This window comes from Poecilia latipinna, unplaced genomic scaffold, assembly GCF_001443285.1.
Source record: "Poecilia latipinna isolate Pla-1442-1.1 unplaced genomic scaffold, P_latipinna-1.0 Scaffold453, whole genome shotgun sequence".
Lineage (NCBI taxonomy): Eukaryota > Metazoa > Chordata > Actinopteri > Cyprinodontiformes > Poeciliidae > Poecilia > Poecilia latipinna.
The window spans coordinates 264,028-280,431 of NW_015113069.1; the positions used below are offsets into that span (position 1 = coordinate 264,028).

Here is a 16,404-nt window from a genome sequence, read left to right on the forward strand (position 1 = left end):
TGTCACATTTCATCAGTGTGTGTCCTTGTTTATCCACAGCAAGCTCCCTCAGTCCTCGGTGTTTGAAGTGCAAACGCAAGTACTCCAGCTGCAACCATGATGTATTAACGGATCATTAACGTGGGCACGTACCATTTTCAAACTGCTGTTTATGCATTCATGACACAGATATGAAAAGATGTAAACAAATCTGCAACTAGAATCCCAATGAAATAGCATTTTGCTTGTAATGTGAGAAAACCGTGGAAGCTGGATGTATTATCACTCAAGAATGTCCTCGTTTCATTTCTGGAAAAAAAAGTAAGAATGTCTAATTTGAGAAAGTACAGAGAGAAAAGTGGAGAGAAAGAAGTGAGATTGGCAGAACTGAGCAGAGTGAGAACAGACAAGTTTATTACAGGTAAGATACAGATGAGATCAAAGGCTTCGAAGTTCATACACAAAAACACTTTACTTGCGCTTGTTGGTAGAAAAGACGAGTTTAATTTGTGCTAGTCTGAAATCTTTTCACAAAACAGACTTAAATCAAGTAGAAAATTTACAATAAAGCCTCAAAAACAAAAATGTCAGCTATGAGAAATTGTTGGGAAAATGAAACCTACTTTGGAGACGCCCTCGAGCTTCGAGTTCACCTCGGCTTTGCAACGTCTGCCTTTTTGTCTTTCTCCGTCTTAAATCAAGAATCATGAGGAAAGCTTCTGACGAGTGCGCTGAAGCCTCCTGAGCATCACTTGAAAATGCTTGAAAATTGGAAGGTCGAAGCTGAACTCAGTCAGAAGCTTTTTATTCGACAAAACTTTCAAAAATTGGCTTTGTACAGGTTCAAACCACAAAACCAGCAAACGTAACCAAATAAAATGATCCGTTTATACACTAAAGTATCACCAGTAAAACCAGAACACAGACTAAAGGCACATGTGGTCCCAACAGATCTCCCAAAATCAGAGACCAAAAGCAGAATCACATGTAGAAACCTCATTTAAACACAGCAGTAGCATGCACCCAGCTGCGTTTCGAACAAAGGAGATGCGATTTGAACAGGCTTCCTCCTTCATAGTGAGCAAGCTCTGCATGGTGACCCCCGGCAACGATTGCAGTGTGGCAACATCAATACATTCAACATCCAGCACTGAAAAGGGGAGGATTCAGGAACACCAAGGTGTCATCCGCAAATGGTGGCAATTTTACACTGCTGTTTATAAACGGTTTTGGACAAAATCTTTTGCCATGAGGGGATTGTGGTCAAGAATTTGAGTCGGTAAATCTGTGGTTGTTCCATATAACAAGTAGAGTGACTGATTAATTTCTCTCCTGGTCAAAGAAGACAGGAAATTACCTTTGATTTTTCATAAAATGTCCATGTCCTGTCTGACTTGATATGAGACGGTGTGTGCTGGGTTTAAGGAAACCATCTGTGCATAAAAAGCTACAAACTTTAACACACCAAAATATTGGTGGTCTCTAAGCATCTCTGGAAACTGAAGACCTGCAAATGACACGATGCATGGCATCAAAAAACAACAAAACACCTGGGTTGTGTAGCAACGTCTACAGATGGGACTGAAAAGGTTTTTCCGGAGGATTGCTGAACAGCGCTTAATGAGAGCCAGTGTGGTTATATTTGCTTCTGTGAAACAGTAAAAAAAAAAAAAAAAAAAAAAAAAATTTTTCCCTTTAAATGAAAACGTTTTGTTTAATTAGGAATGTGGCATTCTTTTAAGACCATGCAAAAAGGTTTGGGTTCAAAGGTTTAATTTAAAATCTTAAATCCTTGTTAGTATTTTCTACAGATTTTAATAACAAAATCTTGAATTGTATTCATTAGATGACTTAATATCCAATTTATTTCTTTAATCTCAAGTCAATCTAGAACTAAAATCTAAGTATCTAAATTAAGCGGCCATTATGCTTTTAAACATAGTTGGACAGGTTACTGTTTTTACTTGAAGCTTATGCTACACTGAGTGCTTCAGGGAGTTTAAAATATAAATACATTTTGATCAGAAATGCCCAAAACTTTGCATGCCCCAGTATTTACCCTGAGGGTCCTACTTTAAAACAAATTATTTTTCAGATTGACCCTCAGTGTAGATTCTTTTTTTTTTTTTTAAATAAACTGACCTGTATAAATGTAAATGGTGAGATTGAACAAAGTGAAATGAAGCACTGAGACTGTATCAGTCAAAATCTGAGCACTTCAGACAAGTGAAGGGCTGAAAAGGGTAATATTGTGATTTGCTTTGAAGCATGAAGAATGTCTCGGTGGCTTACAAAGCATCATAATGTGGGGCAGAAAATGAAAGGAGACCTCAGCCCTCCTCCACTAATCCAAAGGGAACCGGAACCTGAACAGTCACAGGTTTTCTGTGTGAAGCAACACAAGATCAAAACAGCACTTTGCACCAAGTAGTGGCTTAAAAATCACTAGTTTTTACTTCTTAAAGAACGTCTGTTCACCTGTAACAAAACTCAACAGTGACACTGCAGTGGATTGAGACCTATAGAAACTAAAGAGAAAACAACATTCAGCTGGTGTTTTGCTGCTCTTTAAAGAGGAGGGAAAGGTCAAAGCAGAGACGCCTTCGAAAAGAAACCGAGCGCAGGACAGTTTTCACTGCTTTAAAGAAAGAAAACACAGTTAGTGGAATTTGCATTTTTACAATACTTCAACAAAACAAACCAACAAAAAAATAAACTATTCAAAGAAAAGAAAAATAATAATAATAATAAAAAAAAAAAATGGTAGTGGCTTCTTTGCTAGTCAAAGACGTTGTTTAGGAGTTTGGTGTGCGGGTTAGATGGTGGACTTTGAAAAGGAAACTTTAAGATGGTGATTTCCTCCCATGTCATAGTTGTGAAGGTCGATCAGAGCCTGAATTGCCTCCTCCACCGACGACATCTGGATCAACGCCATCTTACGGTCCCTGTGAGCAAGACAGCGCAGTTAAAAATCATTGTATATATACACCGGATATGCTAGTTAAAAAAACAAACAAAAGAAAAAAAACTGTTTATTTAGTGATGCAAATATCAATTAATGATTAAAACCCAGCAAATTTCCCTGTGACAAACTGTTGATCACCACATCCAACACTAAATCATGCAAACTTTTTTCCTCCCGTCCCCTAAATCCAGCAACGTGGATCCGTGGAGGATCCTTAACAACCTTTGAGTTTAGATAAAATCTGATCAGACTGGGACATTGTTGTAACACCTCAATTTCCTGTGAGTCAAACTCAAAGAGAAATCAGAACTAACAGGTCGGACCCTTCAAAACAGCTCTGACTGATCTGAAATACGTCTTACTGAAAAAACTTAAAGGCCTTGACAGTTCCTCCGCTGTTGGAAAACAGCCGGCGTAGATCGTCCTCTCCAACTCCATCCCTAGGAACAAAAACACCAATCGACGTTTACAGGGTGAAAAAACTGCGATCCAGACCGCAAAGTAATACGTCTGAATTTCCTGCTACCTGATGTTGGAGAGGTGAAGTGTTGCAGATGGAGGAAAGATGTTCTGGAAGTTTTTAGACCCTGGTTTCTTAAAGCGATGGAGGGGGGAGCCAGAAAAATCTGTACGACAAAAAAACAAAACATTCACATGAGAGAACAGGATTGTTCTGGAGCTGCTTGCTGCACAAGGATGAGCCGACGGCTTCTGTTGTTTTAGCCGGTTATCGAAGCCACTGAAACAAACCGAAGTGTTTCACCTTGTTGTCAATTCATTAATCTCTCTTTCATCAATTCGGTCGACTCTTCTTTAAAGGATTAATTATTTCAGCTGCATTTGATGGGTCTTAAGCCTGGAAGGCCAGTTTAAGATCCTGCCACAGAATTTCATTAAGATTCAAGTCTGGACTTGGACTAGGCCACATAAAAATAAAAAAACTTTATTATGTGTTTTTAGACATTCAGATATGAAATTATTTCTGTGCTGTAGATTATCCTGCTGCAAAAGGAGAGACCGTCACCAACTAATGGCTGGAACAAATGCAAGACTACAAAGTTTATATTTATAATATATATTAAAAAGCAACAAAATTCAAATCATAACAATGTGAATCATCTTACCTTTGGTGAGTAACTGGTCATCCAGTCCTTCTCTGGGCAAAGCTACTGTCTGATGTTTCGACAGAGTCACTCTCATCACTTTACCAAACACCTTCTGACCGTTCAGGTGGCTCATTGCTGCGGGCAACGAAAACACGGACGATGGGAAAATGAGAAGCTTCAAAGTTTAAAACTTCCCAAAACTTTAAAACTTCCCAATAGAATTTAACACACTGTCAGAAATAAATTTATACCAACAACGTTCCCACATCTTACCAAGTTGAGCCTGGTTGCCATCAGAAAGCTGAATCAGAGCGCTGTCCTTTTTGTTGTAGAGGATCTTCACCCTCTGGACATCACCAGAGACACCTGAAGAGAGAGAGAGAGAGAGAGAGAGAGAGAGAGAGAGAGAGAGACAGACAGAGAAAGAGAGAGAGCAGGAGAGACGAGGGCGGAGGAGTAGATGAGAAGGATAGAACAGACAGAGCAGGAGAGATGGAGCCGACCAAGATAAAAAAAGAAGAGGTGTGAAGGATGAAAGGAATCAAGTTAGTGCTAGAAAGACAAATGAAAAGAAAAGATGGACTCTTCCCATTTGACTTCTACTACAATTCAATCAAGTGCTTGAAATGATCTGAGTCGTTTAATGTGGCGACACCTCAGCTGAACTTTAACACTGACACACAGCTCAAACCGGCTGGCAGGTTAATGTTTGGCATGAGTGCAGCTTGATTAGGTGGTTAAACTGTAAAACGGTGCAGGAAGAAAACACTTACTAAACCTGAAAGAACATGCTGCTGCTGGTAACACTTATGTAGATACAAACGAAAAAAAAAAGAAAAAAATCAACAGAGTTCCTTTAATGCTTTTGTAGGGCGGGAGAGCGGGGGGGTAAATGTTTTTACTTTAGAGATATCTGTGCCCGGCTTGGATGACAGGGATTCCCAACAGCACAGTTTTAGAAAAAGAGAGATCAATTATATGACCACAACAACTCGTTACAAATTTGAGAGAGAAAAGGCAAAGAGGGAGAGCTAGAGCTAGTCCTGGTGAGTACACTGGATTGCTGTGATCAACTGACCCATTAATGTGGTGAGAACATCAACCCTCAAGGACCTGGCTCCCTGTCCAGATGTTACTCTGCAGAGCATCAGTGGGGACAGCTTCGCAGAGAGTTTGAGATTGGCTCTGTGCTGGTAAACTAGGCTCATAGTTAGGCTCATATCTGCTCAATATTGGCGTTAGAACAGCTACAACACGCAAAAACAAAAACACACGTTCTTAGTGTCCATCTCACTCACATGTAAGCTTTCAAGCATCAGGTATTTTCATGTTACTTGCTTAGATTAACACAGACCTGGATTTTATTTAACATTCAAGCTAGCTTTAGAGGTCTATTATTTTAGGGATCTCAGAGTAGATGGGGCAGAAAACAAATAACATACCACAATTTTCAGATTTTCAGGAGCAGAAAATGTCAGAACTTGTGTAATTTGTCTTCATTTTGCATGAGTTGGTGAATCTAATGAAATCTCAAAATAAATTAGGGATCAATCGGATTAATTGTGACGAATCAATTATTGAAATAGTCAACTAATTTAGTATTTGATTAATAATAGACAAAAAAAGGCAATTTGCTGGAAAAAAAACCCCATTAAGAGCAGCAATAAAACCAAAACTACACATAGAAATATAGACATTTTGAATTCAAGATAAAAACACTTTTATCTGTAAATATATGTTTTGGCCAAAACTCCTGAAGTGGTGCAGTTTTATCTTTACCTGGTTTAGATTTACTGTGTTATTGCATGTTAGGAAACGAAATGTTTTTTTCTTACTTAAGAAAGGAATTTAATATTTTTTTTCATTTGCATATTTTAATGTATTTCTAATATTCTATTAAAAAGTGGCTCAATGCAAACCTTAGGTTTTTTTTTTATTCCATTAATTATTAGAGAAATCGATAGGTTAATATATAATTAAAATAATCATTAGTTGGAAGCCCCAGTGAGTTTTATGTTTGGAACGTTATGTTTGAGGAAAATCAATATTTCTCCAGGTCACTGATCATGGGGAGGTTAGGAACAAACGCAAGGGATGACGAGGAAAGCAGGACAGTTCTCGATCAGTCAAAAAAAAAAAAAGGAAAAAGAAAAAAAAAAAGCAACGTTATAAAGTTTATCCAAGAGATCTGGCTGGATTTCTTTTCCCCCCATTTTAACTCAAGAAGCAGGAACCTACAAGCTAAGGAGCAGGCTAAAGGTTTCATAAGACCTTAATGGTTCTGGTGTCTTTGTTCTCATCAATTAATAGATAAGCTGACCAAAGAGACAATCTCCCAGACTCACTGCTCTTTCAGTGTAAAGACAGTAGCACGTTTCAACTTTGCAATGTACAATGTGACAGAGAAGAGCTTGAAAAAACAGGCAGATAGAGAAGAGCAGAGTGCTCACCACATCACTGAAGAAAGTGAACAAAACTGGATTAACAGAGAGAGATATACAGATAGAATAGAAGAGATTGAACATACCGAAGAGGGTAAAGAGACTTTGAGGCGTGACCATCTTTAGAGAGAGAGACCGCAGAGCAGAGGACAGGAAGAGGAGGAGCAGAGGAGGAGGAAGAGGAGAGACGAAGGTATAGATCAGACCGCCCAGCGTTGGACGAAGGGGGAGGTGGTGGTTGTTTCCATGATGATGAGGGGTGAAGCAAAAATGGAGGGGGTGGTTTGGGGGGTGGGTGGGAAGGGTGAGGTCAGAATGGCAAAGCCAAAGTCCAGTTTAGATTAAGAAATGTGAGAGGAATAGAAAGAAGTAATTGGGGGAGAAAAGTAGAGAAAAGGTGTTCAGAAGAAGATTTAGCGTTAAAGAATGCGTGGTTTATAGGGAGAGTCAAATGGAGAGAAAATAAAAATGGATGAGAGGAGCATAGGAGGGAAGAAAGGAGGCAGGGAGGGGAGAAAGGAGGAGAGGAGGACAAAAACCAAAGCAGAGGTCAGTAAACAGAGCATCAGTGGAACATCAACGGAGTCTGAATGATTGCTGATTGAGTCAAAAAGCACGCACGCAAAATAAAGGATTCCAAAGTCACACTCCATTATTTCAGTAGCACACACTCGCACGCGTGCGTGCGAGAGCGCCCGCCCACACACACACACACACACACACACACACACACACACTCATTCTGTTGGATGCATGTAAAAGTGAAGAACAGGAGGGATGAGAGGAAATTAACAAAACAAAAAAGGGTTCTCCGAACGAATCATAACCTCAGAGTAAAAGAATGAGCGGCGGGAGAGCCGTGAAGCGGATGGCTGAAGGTGAGCAGGCACCGTTAGGACTGCCGAACGTGATGAGCAGGTCAGACTGATGAGTTTATCTCTCCAAGATGACACGGCCTTTGCTTTCTAATGCTTAAAGGACTTAGGTAAAAACACCGTGAGTCCTGCATAACAAAAATAAATCACATGCTGAGATGTGGGGGTCGATGCCGACACAAAACAGACGTGTGACCAATTGATGGGTGTGGATGGATTTTGGATTCGGTACCCAGGAAAAAGTGGCGCCTCTTCGCTTTCAAACATAAATGCAAACAATCGTCTTTGGGTTTGCTGGTTTCATTCCTGCTGTGCATGTGGTGTAATGCTGGTAACATGGAGCATTAGAGGCTTTTTTAACTGATGACAGAGTGAAGAGATGAGGAACAAGTGACACGACTCAACATTCAAAGCTTGAAATTAACACTCAACCACTTTAATTTACATAGGAAATTAAAGTGTATATCCTAGGCCTGTAAAATGACTGAATATTACCATAGTTATATTGGTTGGGATTAATCCTAAATCTCCTCTTAATTTTTCATTACCTTGTTGTCTAATCTTGGAGAATGAGCATTTTAGTCACTAAAATCTACATCTTATGAGCAGTAAAGGTTAGCTGAACATCCATGATTGATATTGCAGAGTTGGTTTCGATTCAAGCATGTTCAAAAACAGCATTGTGTATGTTTGCAGAGCAAATCGAAGGTTCAATTTAATAATTTAACTATTACACCTACATAGATGACAATGCAGTAGCCAGGGAAACATTACCAAAATAAAACGGCTGATAACAATATCTGGATTTCTTTTTAAATAATGAGTAACTGAGAAACTCAACCACCAGAAATGAACCACTTCCTATTGTTTATTGCATTGTTATCACTGCTCATAATTCTTGCTTTTTAAACAAAGTGCGACCACATTCTTGTTAAAAGTGTGAGGCATAATTTCAATGTTACGTTTTCACCAAATTATTTCTGAATCACCACCAGAATAGCTTTAGAACATTTTTTTCACCCCTTCTACTGCGCAATACTGAAAGCACACAGATTACTCCTTGCATCAGCATAACCAAAGCCAACGCTTAAAATGCTCTTAGAGCATATTGGTTTACTGTATTGATAACCCTTTTAGAGTGGTCAAACGCAACACTGCTGGCATGTGTCTCCCGGTCTTGAGGTAAATAGAAGAGTGAGACGGTTTAATACGGCCAAGATAAAACTCCTGCACCTTGGCCTTATCCTCTCACCAGGTACTTGGAGAAACAGACAGAGAGAGAGAGAGAGAGAAAGACAGCAACAAACATAAGAAAGGATAGCAGATACAGTTGAGATAGAGATATTCAAGTAGATACATATTTGGAATTCAGAAAACGTGACTGAGAATAAACATAATTGTAAGAATAAAAATAAAAAAGAATAAATTTTGTTCATCTGTCAGGTACAGAAAAATGGAAAAAAAAAAAAAAAACATGTCAAAAGTTTAACTGAAGGTGTACTACCTGGTATGGACAAAGTGGTTGGACATAATTAGCTAAAAAGACCTCAGAGTTTAGAACATCACAGTTCATGGCAAGAAAAAAATAAAAAATAAAAAATTCATGCACATGCCCACGCACAAAAACAATTCTTTGTGTGAAGAAAAAGAGCTTTGCCAAGTTAAGGCTGACTCTCTCGTAAAGAAATAAATCCTCATCCGAATGTAAAAACGCTCTGAGAAGCAAACCACACTATTATGGTGCTAAAAACCTGTGTTTACCATGTTGCAAAGTCAGTTTATGCTTTAAAAAAACAGACTGTTGTCTTAGTGTGGGGTTTCTTCAGTGTGTTTGCATTTATAAAAATCCTCCTCCAAAAATAGTCTTGAAAGAGTTCGAAAAAGTGACAAAGAAAATAAAATTATTTACTTAAACTAAGCTGTAAACCGTTATGTTCCACAGTCATCCTGTCGCTGTAAAAATCCGGTACGGTTACAAGGAAATAAAGAGACTTCTGAGGTGAAGGATCCATACTTGTATAAAAAAAATAACATAAGTTATGCATAGCACTCATACAATCACACACCCACACAAGAATGCATACTATTAACTCAGAAGAATCATCCAAAACTGTTAAATATATCGTAAATATGAGTGAGCAAAACTAGAGCCTATGGAACTGATTCTAGTGTGAAAGGTTTTGCTTGTGGTTAGTGTACCTCTTCATTCAGGTTGGACGCCAACAGGACTCCTGACACTCCGGATCCAGACAGAGCAACGCGACCCGCAGCCGCCGCCGCCGCCGCTGCTGCGCTCAGGGGACTGATGGCTCCTGAAGAGAAAGCCCAGGGTAAGAAACAAGTCTGTATTATACAAAACCAAAATATAAGGAAAAAAAATCAACAAAGAAACTAGAATGAGTTGAACTTTTTTTTTAAAGACAAACAGCTTCTCATTTCATTCTTTGCCGTAATAGAATAATTGTTCCTCATAGATTTAATAGGCAAAAAAATAACAGAGATATGAGTTGTGTCCGAATTCAGGGTCTGCATCCTTTGAAGGACTGGGCTACGTAGGACGGGTCCTTCGAAGGCCGTGAATAAACTAAGACCGGAAGAAAAATATCTGTGGATTCGGACAGGTCTAGCCTTCACCAACTGTCCCCGCCCCCACCTCAGCGTAACTCATGTTGCCAAGCAACCGTGACAGCGTGAAGCAGAGAGCAGAGAAGAAAAAAAAAAACAACGGAGCCGCAGTTTGTTTTTCAGTCATGTATTACTGATTTCTATATTATTCTTCACTTTTTATAGTAAAGGATGTTCCATAGTAAAAAGGAAATCTCTTAGTTTGATTATAAAATGTTCAAATGTGCACTGCACTTTTCTACAAGGAATACAAATTATTCATTTACAAATATAATACTCTCCACATCGCAGATAGGACATTACGGTTAAATAAACCTATTATGTTTGAAGGCTTAACTTTAATTAATCAATCAAACCGATGAAATACTTTAAAAATACTTTATAAACCAAACATTTTTCAACCAGACCTGTCTGAATAATATCGGTGTTTAACTCCCACTCATTGGGGAAAGCTAGCGGGAGTTTTTATAACAATGTGCCAGGAGTTAGGCGTTTTCTCTCGGTGTACCGAACCTGGAGCGCCCGGCCAGCTGACAGCTGGAGGGGAGCTGGCTGTTAACGCAGCGGTAGCAGACAGGTCCGAAAATGTCAGAGCAATATTGCAATTAGGTGATGTATTGATGAACCGAGCAGATATTTGAGATTTACACACTTACATTCTCGCCTAAAAACGTTGTACCAAATCACGTTGTGTCATTTAAAGTGTTATAAAGCTAAATAATTTGTTCTGCCTGAACGCCCAGTTGGAACTCGCGATGAATTATGGGATATCGTGGGCCGTGAAGGATACACCGGGCCCATCCTTCAAATCTGGGGAAAAGAAGGACGCATTTGAAGGATGCATTTGAAGGAGTCTTTAAATTCGGACAGGCCTTGTCGCAACGCTATGACGTAATCGGCCTACAAATCCGTCCTTCGAAGGATGCAGACCCTGAATTCGGACACACCCATGCTCAGCTATATTACTAGATTCTAGTAACTTTTCTTATGTAGCTTTTTTTTTATTATTTAGCTCAATGAATCGCTGAGAATGTGATCAATTGAAGACATTTTCAATTATCCTAGCAGGACATATAGAGAGACAAGTGGATGGAAATTAAAAGCAAAAAATATATATGTACCTCCACCCTGTGAGAGGGAGAGAGATGATGAGTAACCTCCTCCACTAGAGTAGGAGGCTAGAGCTCCAGATGGGGTACCTACAAGACAAAAACAACGGTATGAACAACTGCTCATATACCAAGCAGAGTAAGGTTTAAAATTGTGTTTTTCACCAGAAATGACACAGGCATCTTCTAAAAGATAATAAGACAGTGTTGCAATTGGGTAGCATTGTGAGAAACGCATCATTTACATTTGACGCATTTATCTTGAATAGCGTAGAACCTTAACTTTCCCACAAATTCCACTTTCTAATCATTAGGGTTCATTTCCAACACGATCTTCTACATAAGATGCAAGTTAAGTTCGTTTTGCCTCAATTTATGGCATATTGTAGTATCATTTTAGGAAATCTATAGTACATACATCCTTAACATGTTGATCAAGTTAAAAGATTTCCTCAGACATGAATCTACAGTTAGCACATGTCTGTATGCACAGTAGCATTAAGTTATCAACTATTTTAATATAAAAAAAAAATACAGATAAAAAAATGTGTGTCAGCAAATAAAATCATATGAATGAACATTGTAAAAACAGCCAATAACAGATGAGCATTTACCCAGTAAAGAATGATCCTTGTTGGTTGACTCTCCGTCTCCTGTCGGAAGGTCGGGTCTGGTGTAATCACGACTTTTATCGTTGTTGTATTTAACGTTGAGGTTGACCAGTTTACTGAAGTCTATCCGCAGAGTGCAGCACGAATTATAGATGTTCTGTCCATCCAACGACTAGAGTAGAAGAAACAAGTGTGAGCGTCACCAATGATCGTACTTTATTTAGTCTTTTCATGCATAAGGTCAAAAAATGTAAAAGTGACAATTTTAGAAAGTAAAAAAATTCAGTGATTTTTAACATTTTTAACAAGGGAGTTTGAAGATTTAGCCTCATTATAACTTTTTTTTCATGAACCATAATAATCAATTAGAATATGCAGTAAATAAACTAAAAGTTAAATAAGTAATAATGCATGTTGTTCTTTTACCTAGAAAGTGACAGCTGATGCTGCATCATCTTTACCAGCAACATCTGTGTTTTGGTAGATCAAAACTAAATTTCAAGTTTCATTAAAAGTGGTTCAATTCTTTGTTAATTGAAGGAGCCAATGATCATTGGGTGGGATCAGATCATGTGATCAAAGTGGGTCACGGTGTTGACTGGAATCCTACCAGTTTAGCTTGTTGAGCATTGACTGGGTCACTGAACTGCAGAAGAGCCTGAAACTGGTTGTTCTTAGTGAAGGTTATAATCTTCATAACGGTCCCAAACTTGCTGAAAATCTGAAACAAAGGAGAAAAATAAAGAAAAAAAAAACATAAAAAGGACTTATTTGAAAACAATGAATATTATCAGGTCATTCCATCATGGGTCTTTTAAAGACCATAAGAAAAAACAATGTTTTATCGGTGTTAACGTTTTACATGCTCCGAGTTTACCTGTTGTAAAACGTCCAGTGTTACAGGATAAAACATGTTGTCGATAATAATTCGCAGCACAGGGCTGGGGGGCGGAGCGAGCTCCAATACGCCCTGGTCAGAGGATGGAGAGCTGCCATCTTGGACAGCTGACACCGCCTGTAGGACTGCCTGGGCTCTCTGGGTGGGACAAAATAAACAGCACACAACATTAGAATGACAAAACTCTTCCGCTGCGACGTCTGTTAATGGTCGATTCAAGGAAGCTCTGTGTCTGAAACGAAATTTGAGGCCCATATATACCTGGTTCAGAGCTGAATCTGTTTTCAGTTCTTTATGGTTAGAATATTGGATGAAGACAGGAGTATTTCTGACCTGAAGAAAAACAACAAAAATACATGACTATGTTTAACAGCAAAATGATGTATTAATAAATGAGAAAAATAAAAACACTGAGTTCAGACCTGTGGTGTTACAGCTGTGTAGTAGTTCACCATAGTGATGGCTGCTTCCTCTGTGCCCAACTCTAGAAATGCCTAAAAAACAAGAACCATATGAAATCGCCAATATTTAAAACCGAGAGAGCAACATTATACAATAAGCCTGTATTAATGTGCTCGGACTTTATAGAGTCTACCTGGTTTTTTCCCTTCAGCATCAGAATGTTGGTGACCTTTCCAAAGGGCAGGCCGAGAGCAATGACCTCCGTCTCTGTCACTTCGTTGGGAAGTTTTCGGATGTGGAGCACTCTGGAGGGAGGGGACTCGTCCAGGCGCTGTTTCTTACTGTCACTACCGTTTGCTGAACACAGATTCGCAAGCAAAAACATTAAACAGAAATCGTTGTAGTTTAATGCTGTCTCGATCCAAAAGTTGAGCGACTGTAGCCATCACAAGGGGAGCTGGGGCAAGTAGGCTGGACATGTAAATAACTCCTTGAATTAAAAAAAAACCCGTCAAACCTATCTATTTGAAATCTGCTGAGGTTGAGTTGTTTACAGAACATGACTTTCCGTGTCATTTCCTGACCTTCTTTCTGAGCACAAAACGTATTGCGGATGTTTAAATAAAGTGTGTCAGCAGGTTTGATCAAACTCACCTGTCATTGAGTTGGGGCTGCTACTATACATGTTCAGCTCATCTGAGCCTCTCTAAATAACAGGGACAAAAAGCAGAAAGTCACATTTTTACTCTCCAACTTGAATACAAGATGAACTGGACAGATATGACAGCACCGACTAATAAAAAAAATGTTTTGTTATTAATAAGTAAAGTAGTTTACCTTCACACCAACTGCAACATCACTGGAAATAGAATGGGAAACAAAAGATATTGAAACAAAGGCAGAGAGAATATTTCTGCATATATTACAAATTTGTCTCAGCACTACTTACTTATAAATATTTACCTGAAAATAATGTAATTTTATCTAAATCATAAAATAAGTGTGGGTCATTTCGCTTCCTTGCCATTTTGTGCCTTTGGCAGCTTTAGTTGTTTCATTCATTCAGTCCAAAATTACTGAACATAACATCCACTTTTTTTCTTTTATTCACTGAATACATCAAGATTAAGAACTCAAACAATTCAATTTTTGTTCCATTAACAACTTTAACAATGACAGTCGACAATAGGCACCACACCCTCCCAACCAACACACCAAGAATAACAGAGGGGGGATGATGGTTGGATGGATGTTAAGTTTGAAAAAAATGCAAGCTGGACATGTTTTTTGTAGGGTTAAAGGCAGAATATTGTGCTGCTTTTTTAAAATTGGCGTAAATATCACATTGTACAGTAACAAACATTACCTTATGGGGTCTGACAAGCTTACAAGCTAATTAGCTGATGCTAACAACAACAAAAGATAAACGTTTCATGGCAATAAATAGAAATATATTTCGATTGTAAACTTTTATACGATTGTGAGTAACATTTCTCACATGTTTAAATGCAAATTCAAGGACATAAATTAACCAATATTGTACCTTTCGTTATTTCTTTACTCTGAAATGTTGCGTTTTGTCCACAACAAACGCGGCTTGATCCCACGCAAACCCTATATAAGGTCATCACCATATGAAAAAGTGACTTAATTTCTGACCCTAGCAGCTGTTTTTCAGCAGTGAGGCTTGACGGAAACGGAGATAAAGCCGTGCATTGATCACAGTCTCAGTCCTGTGCAGCAGACTGGCCTCAAACAAACAAAGGACCGTTATTTCAGTTGGGATTAAGCTAGCAGCACCAACTGACAGGTGGACAGACAATTAGCATGGCTCATAACAAACTGCTTTATTATCAGCTTTTAACATCATTATAAAGTCTACAATGGTGTCAACATGTAATGAAAGTCCTTTATGTCTATTTTTCTAGATAATAATACAGCTAGCTACCGTTACAACGCAAATTATTGAGAATACGTTTCTTTCTTTCTTTTTTTACTGTATCGTTCCCCTACACTCCTAGCTTCAGCGTCTGAGGTTAAGTGTCTTGTGAAATGAAAATACGCCTGGATACAGACAGGATATGCAGCACATTGCCTAACCGAGGCTTGCTGGCTGTATCACGTTTTTCGCAAGATTCAGAACGAAGGTATAACACATTAGCTAACATGTAGCATGCTTCGAAAAAGCTGAATCCAAGTCGCAATGTCTGCTGTCACACACATACAACTATGCAGAGTGAAGGCAGAAGCATTAGTTTGGTTTATAATGACATTTACCCGTCCATTGCGTTTCTTTGTCCTCTTCAGTCTGTCTGATATGCCAGCACACTTCGACATACACTGTGCAAGCAAAATGGGCGTGCTTCTCCTTCTGGGGACAAACTTTAACCTTAGGGCGCTTCAACGCCACCTTCCGGTAGGGAGTATCTTTCAGAGAGTACTAATACTAGTACTACTACAAATAATAATACTACTACTACTAATAATAATAATGATAGTAAAAATTCTGTTAGAGGTAGCGAAGGTTTAAGACTGAGGTAAAGCTTCACCTTCCAGCAGGACATTATTAAACAAAATTGAAGAAACTGAGTCAGTTATTGTATTTTTAGAGGTCTAAAAAATACAATAACTGTATTTTTACAGTTATTGTAAAAATAACAACCTTTCCTGTGTAGGAAAGGTTGTCTACGGAAGAGGATTGGGGCCACTGGAAAAAATAAAAATAAAGCAGTTCTGACTTTAAAATCAGATTGTTTTTCTTTTTTCCAGTGGCCCTAATCCTCTTCCATACGTAGTTGTCTTTCCTACACAGTCAGGAATCTTTGTTTAGTTTATGAAAATATGCACTCTGTAAAAAAAACCATATCTCCACAATATATTTAAAGTACATATGTTTTAAGTTTATATCATGCCTTACATCAGTATGTAACATTTTTAATTCTGACATTTTCTTAATCACAAACATGCACATACATTCCTTCTGTTTTTGCAACAAGAATCCAGTTAATGTGTCATTCCACCTAAAAGTACAGATGGTTTACTGCAACAACAAAGCTTTATTCAACTCCATGAGGAAGAACAGTAAGGATGATTTTTTTTATACATGAATATACAGTGTATGCTATACGCTTTTTCAGTTACCCTATTGATGAGTAGATAGCCATAAAGTTAACCACAAAGTTAAGATAAACATTAATCAAATTATTAACAAATACAATTAATACAAATTATTAAATATTTTTGTACAAATTAGTTAATGCCTTACTACCTATTCTTTTTAATAAAATTTCTTTGAAACTACTTTGATTTACTGTGACATAGTTTGCCAGAGGGGCTGCACAGTGGCGCAGTTGGTAGAGCTGTTGCCGTGCAGCAAGAAGGTTCTGGGTTCGA

General features: G+C 38.4%; 1 protein-coding gene across 2 annotated transcripts; it reads right to left on the minus strand.

Moving 5' to 3' along the window:
• Window positions 1–371: 371 nt before the first annotated feature.
• Window positions 372–15,406, minus strand: ptbp2b (polypyrimidine tract binding protein 2b). 2 transcript variants are annotated; one of them, XM_015038807.1, is made up of 17 exons: window positions 15,289–15,406; window positions 13,849–13,870; window positions 13,666–13,717; window positions 13,205–13,368; window positions 13,032–13,103; window positions 12,871–12,942; window positions 12,589–12,747; window positions 12,322–12,432; window positions 11,715–11,883; window positions 11,113–11,190; window positions 9,566–9,678; window positions 6,578–6,611; window positions 4,324–4,416; window positions 4,069–4,185; window positions 3,471–3,570; window positions 3,307–3,384; window positions 372–2,924 (listed from the first exon to the last, which is right to left on the minus strand). In XM_015038807.1, the coding sequence occupies exons 1-17, from the start codon at window positions 15,294–15,296 to the stop codon at window positions 2,795–2,797; spliced, it is 1,572 nt and encodes a 523-aa protein (XP_014894293.1). In that variant the 5' UTR covers window positions 15,297–15,406; the 3' UTR covers window positions 372–2,794. The 2 variants fall into 2 exon arrangements, with proteins under 2 accessions (XP_014894293.1, XP_014894294.1); XM_015038808.1 differs by lacking the exon at window positions 15,289–15,406 and adding an exon at window positions 14,573–14,748.
• Between the last annotated feature and the right edge of the window lie 998 nt (window positions 15,407–16,404).

Bases quoted from the DNA above. Each gene is read 5' to 3' on its own strand.
- ptbp2b (XM_015038807.1), bottom strand. The intron at 13,104-13,204 runs GTAGACTCTATA...CTTGTTTTTTAG, and splicing joins TGCTGAAGGGAAAAAACCAG to GCATTTCTAGAGTTGGGCAC. The intron at 3,571-4,068 runs GTAAGATGATTC...TTTGTCGTACAG, and splicing joins TGACCAGTTACTCACCAAAG to ATTTTTCTGGCTCCCCCCTC.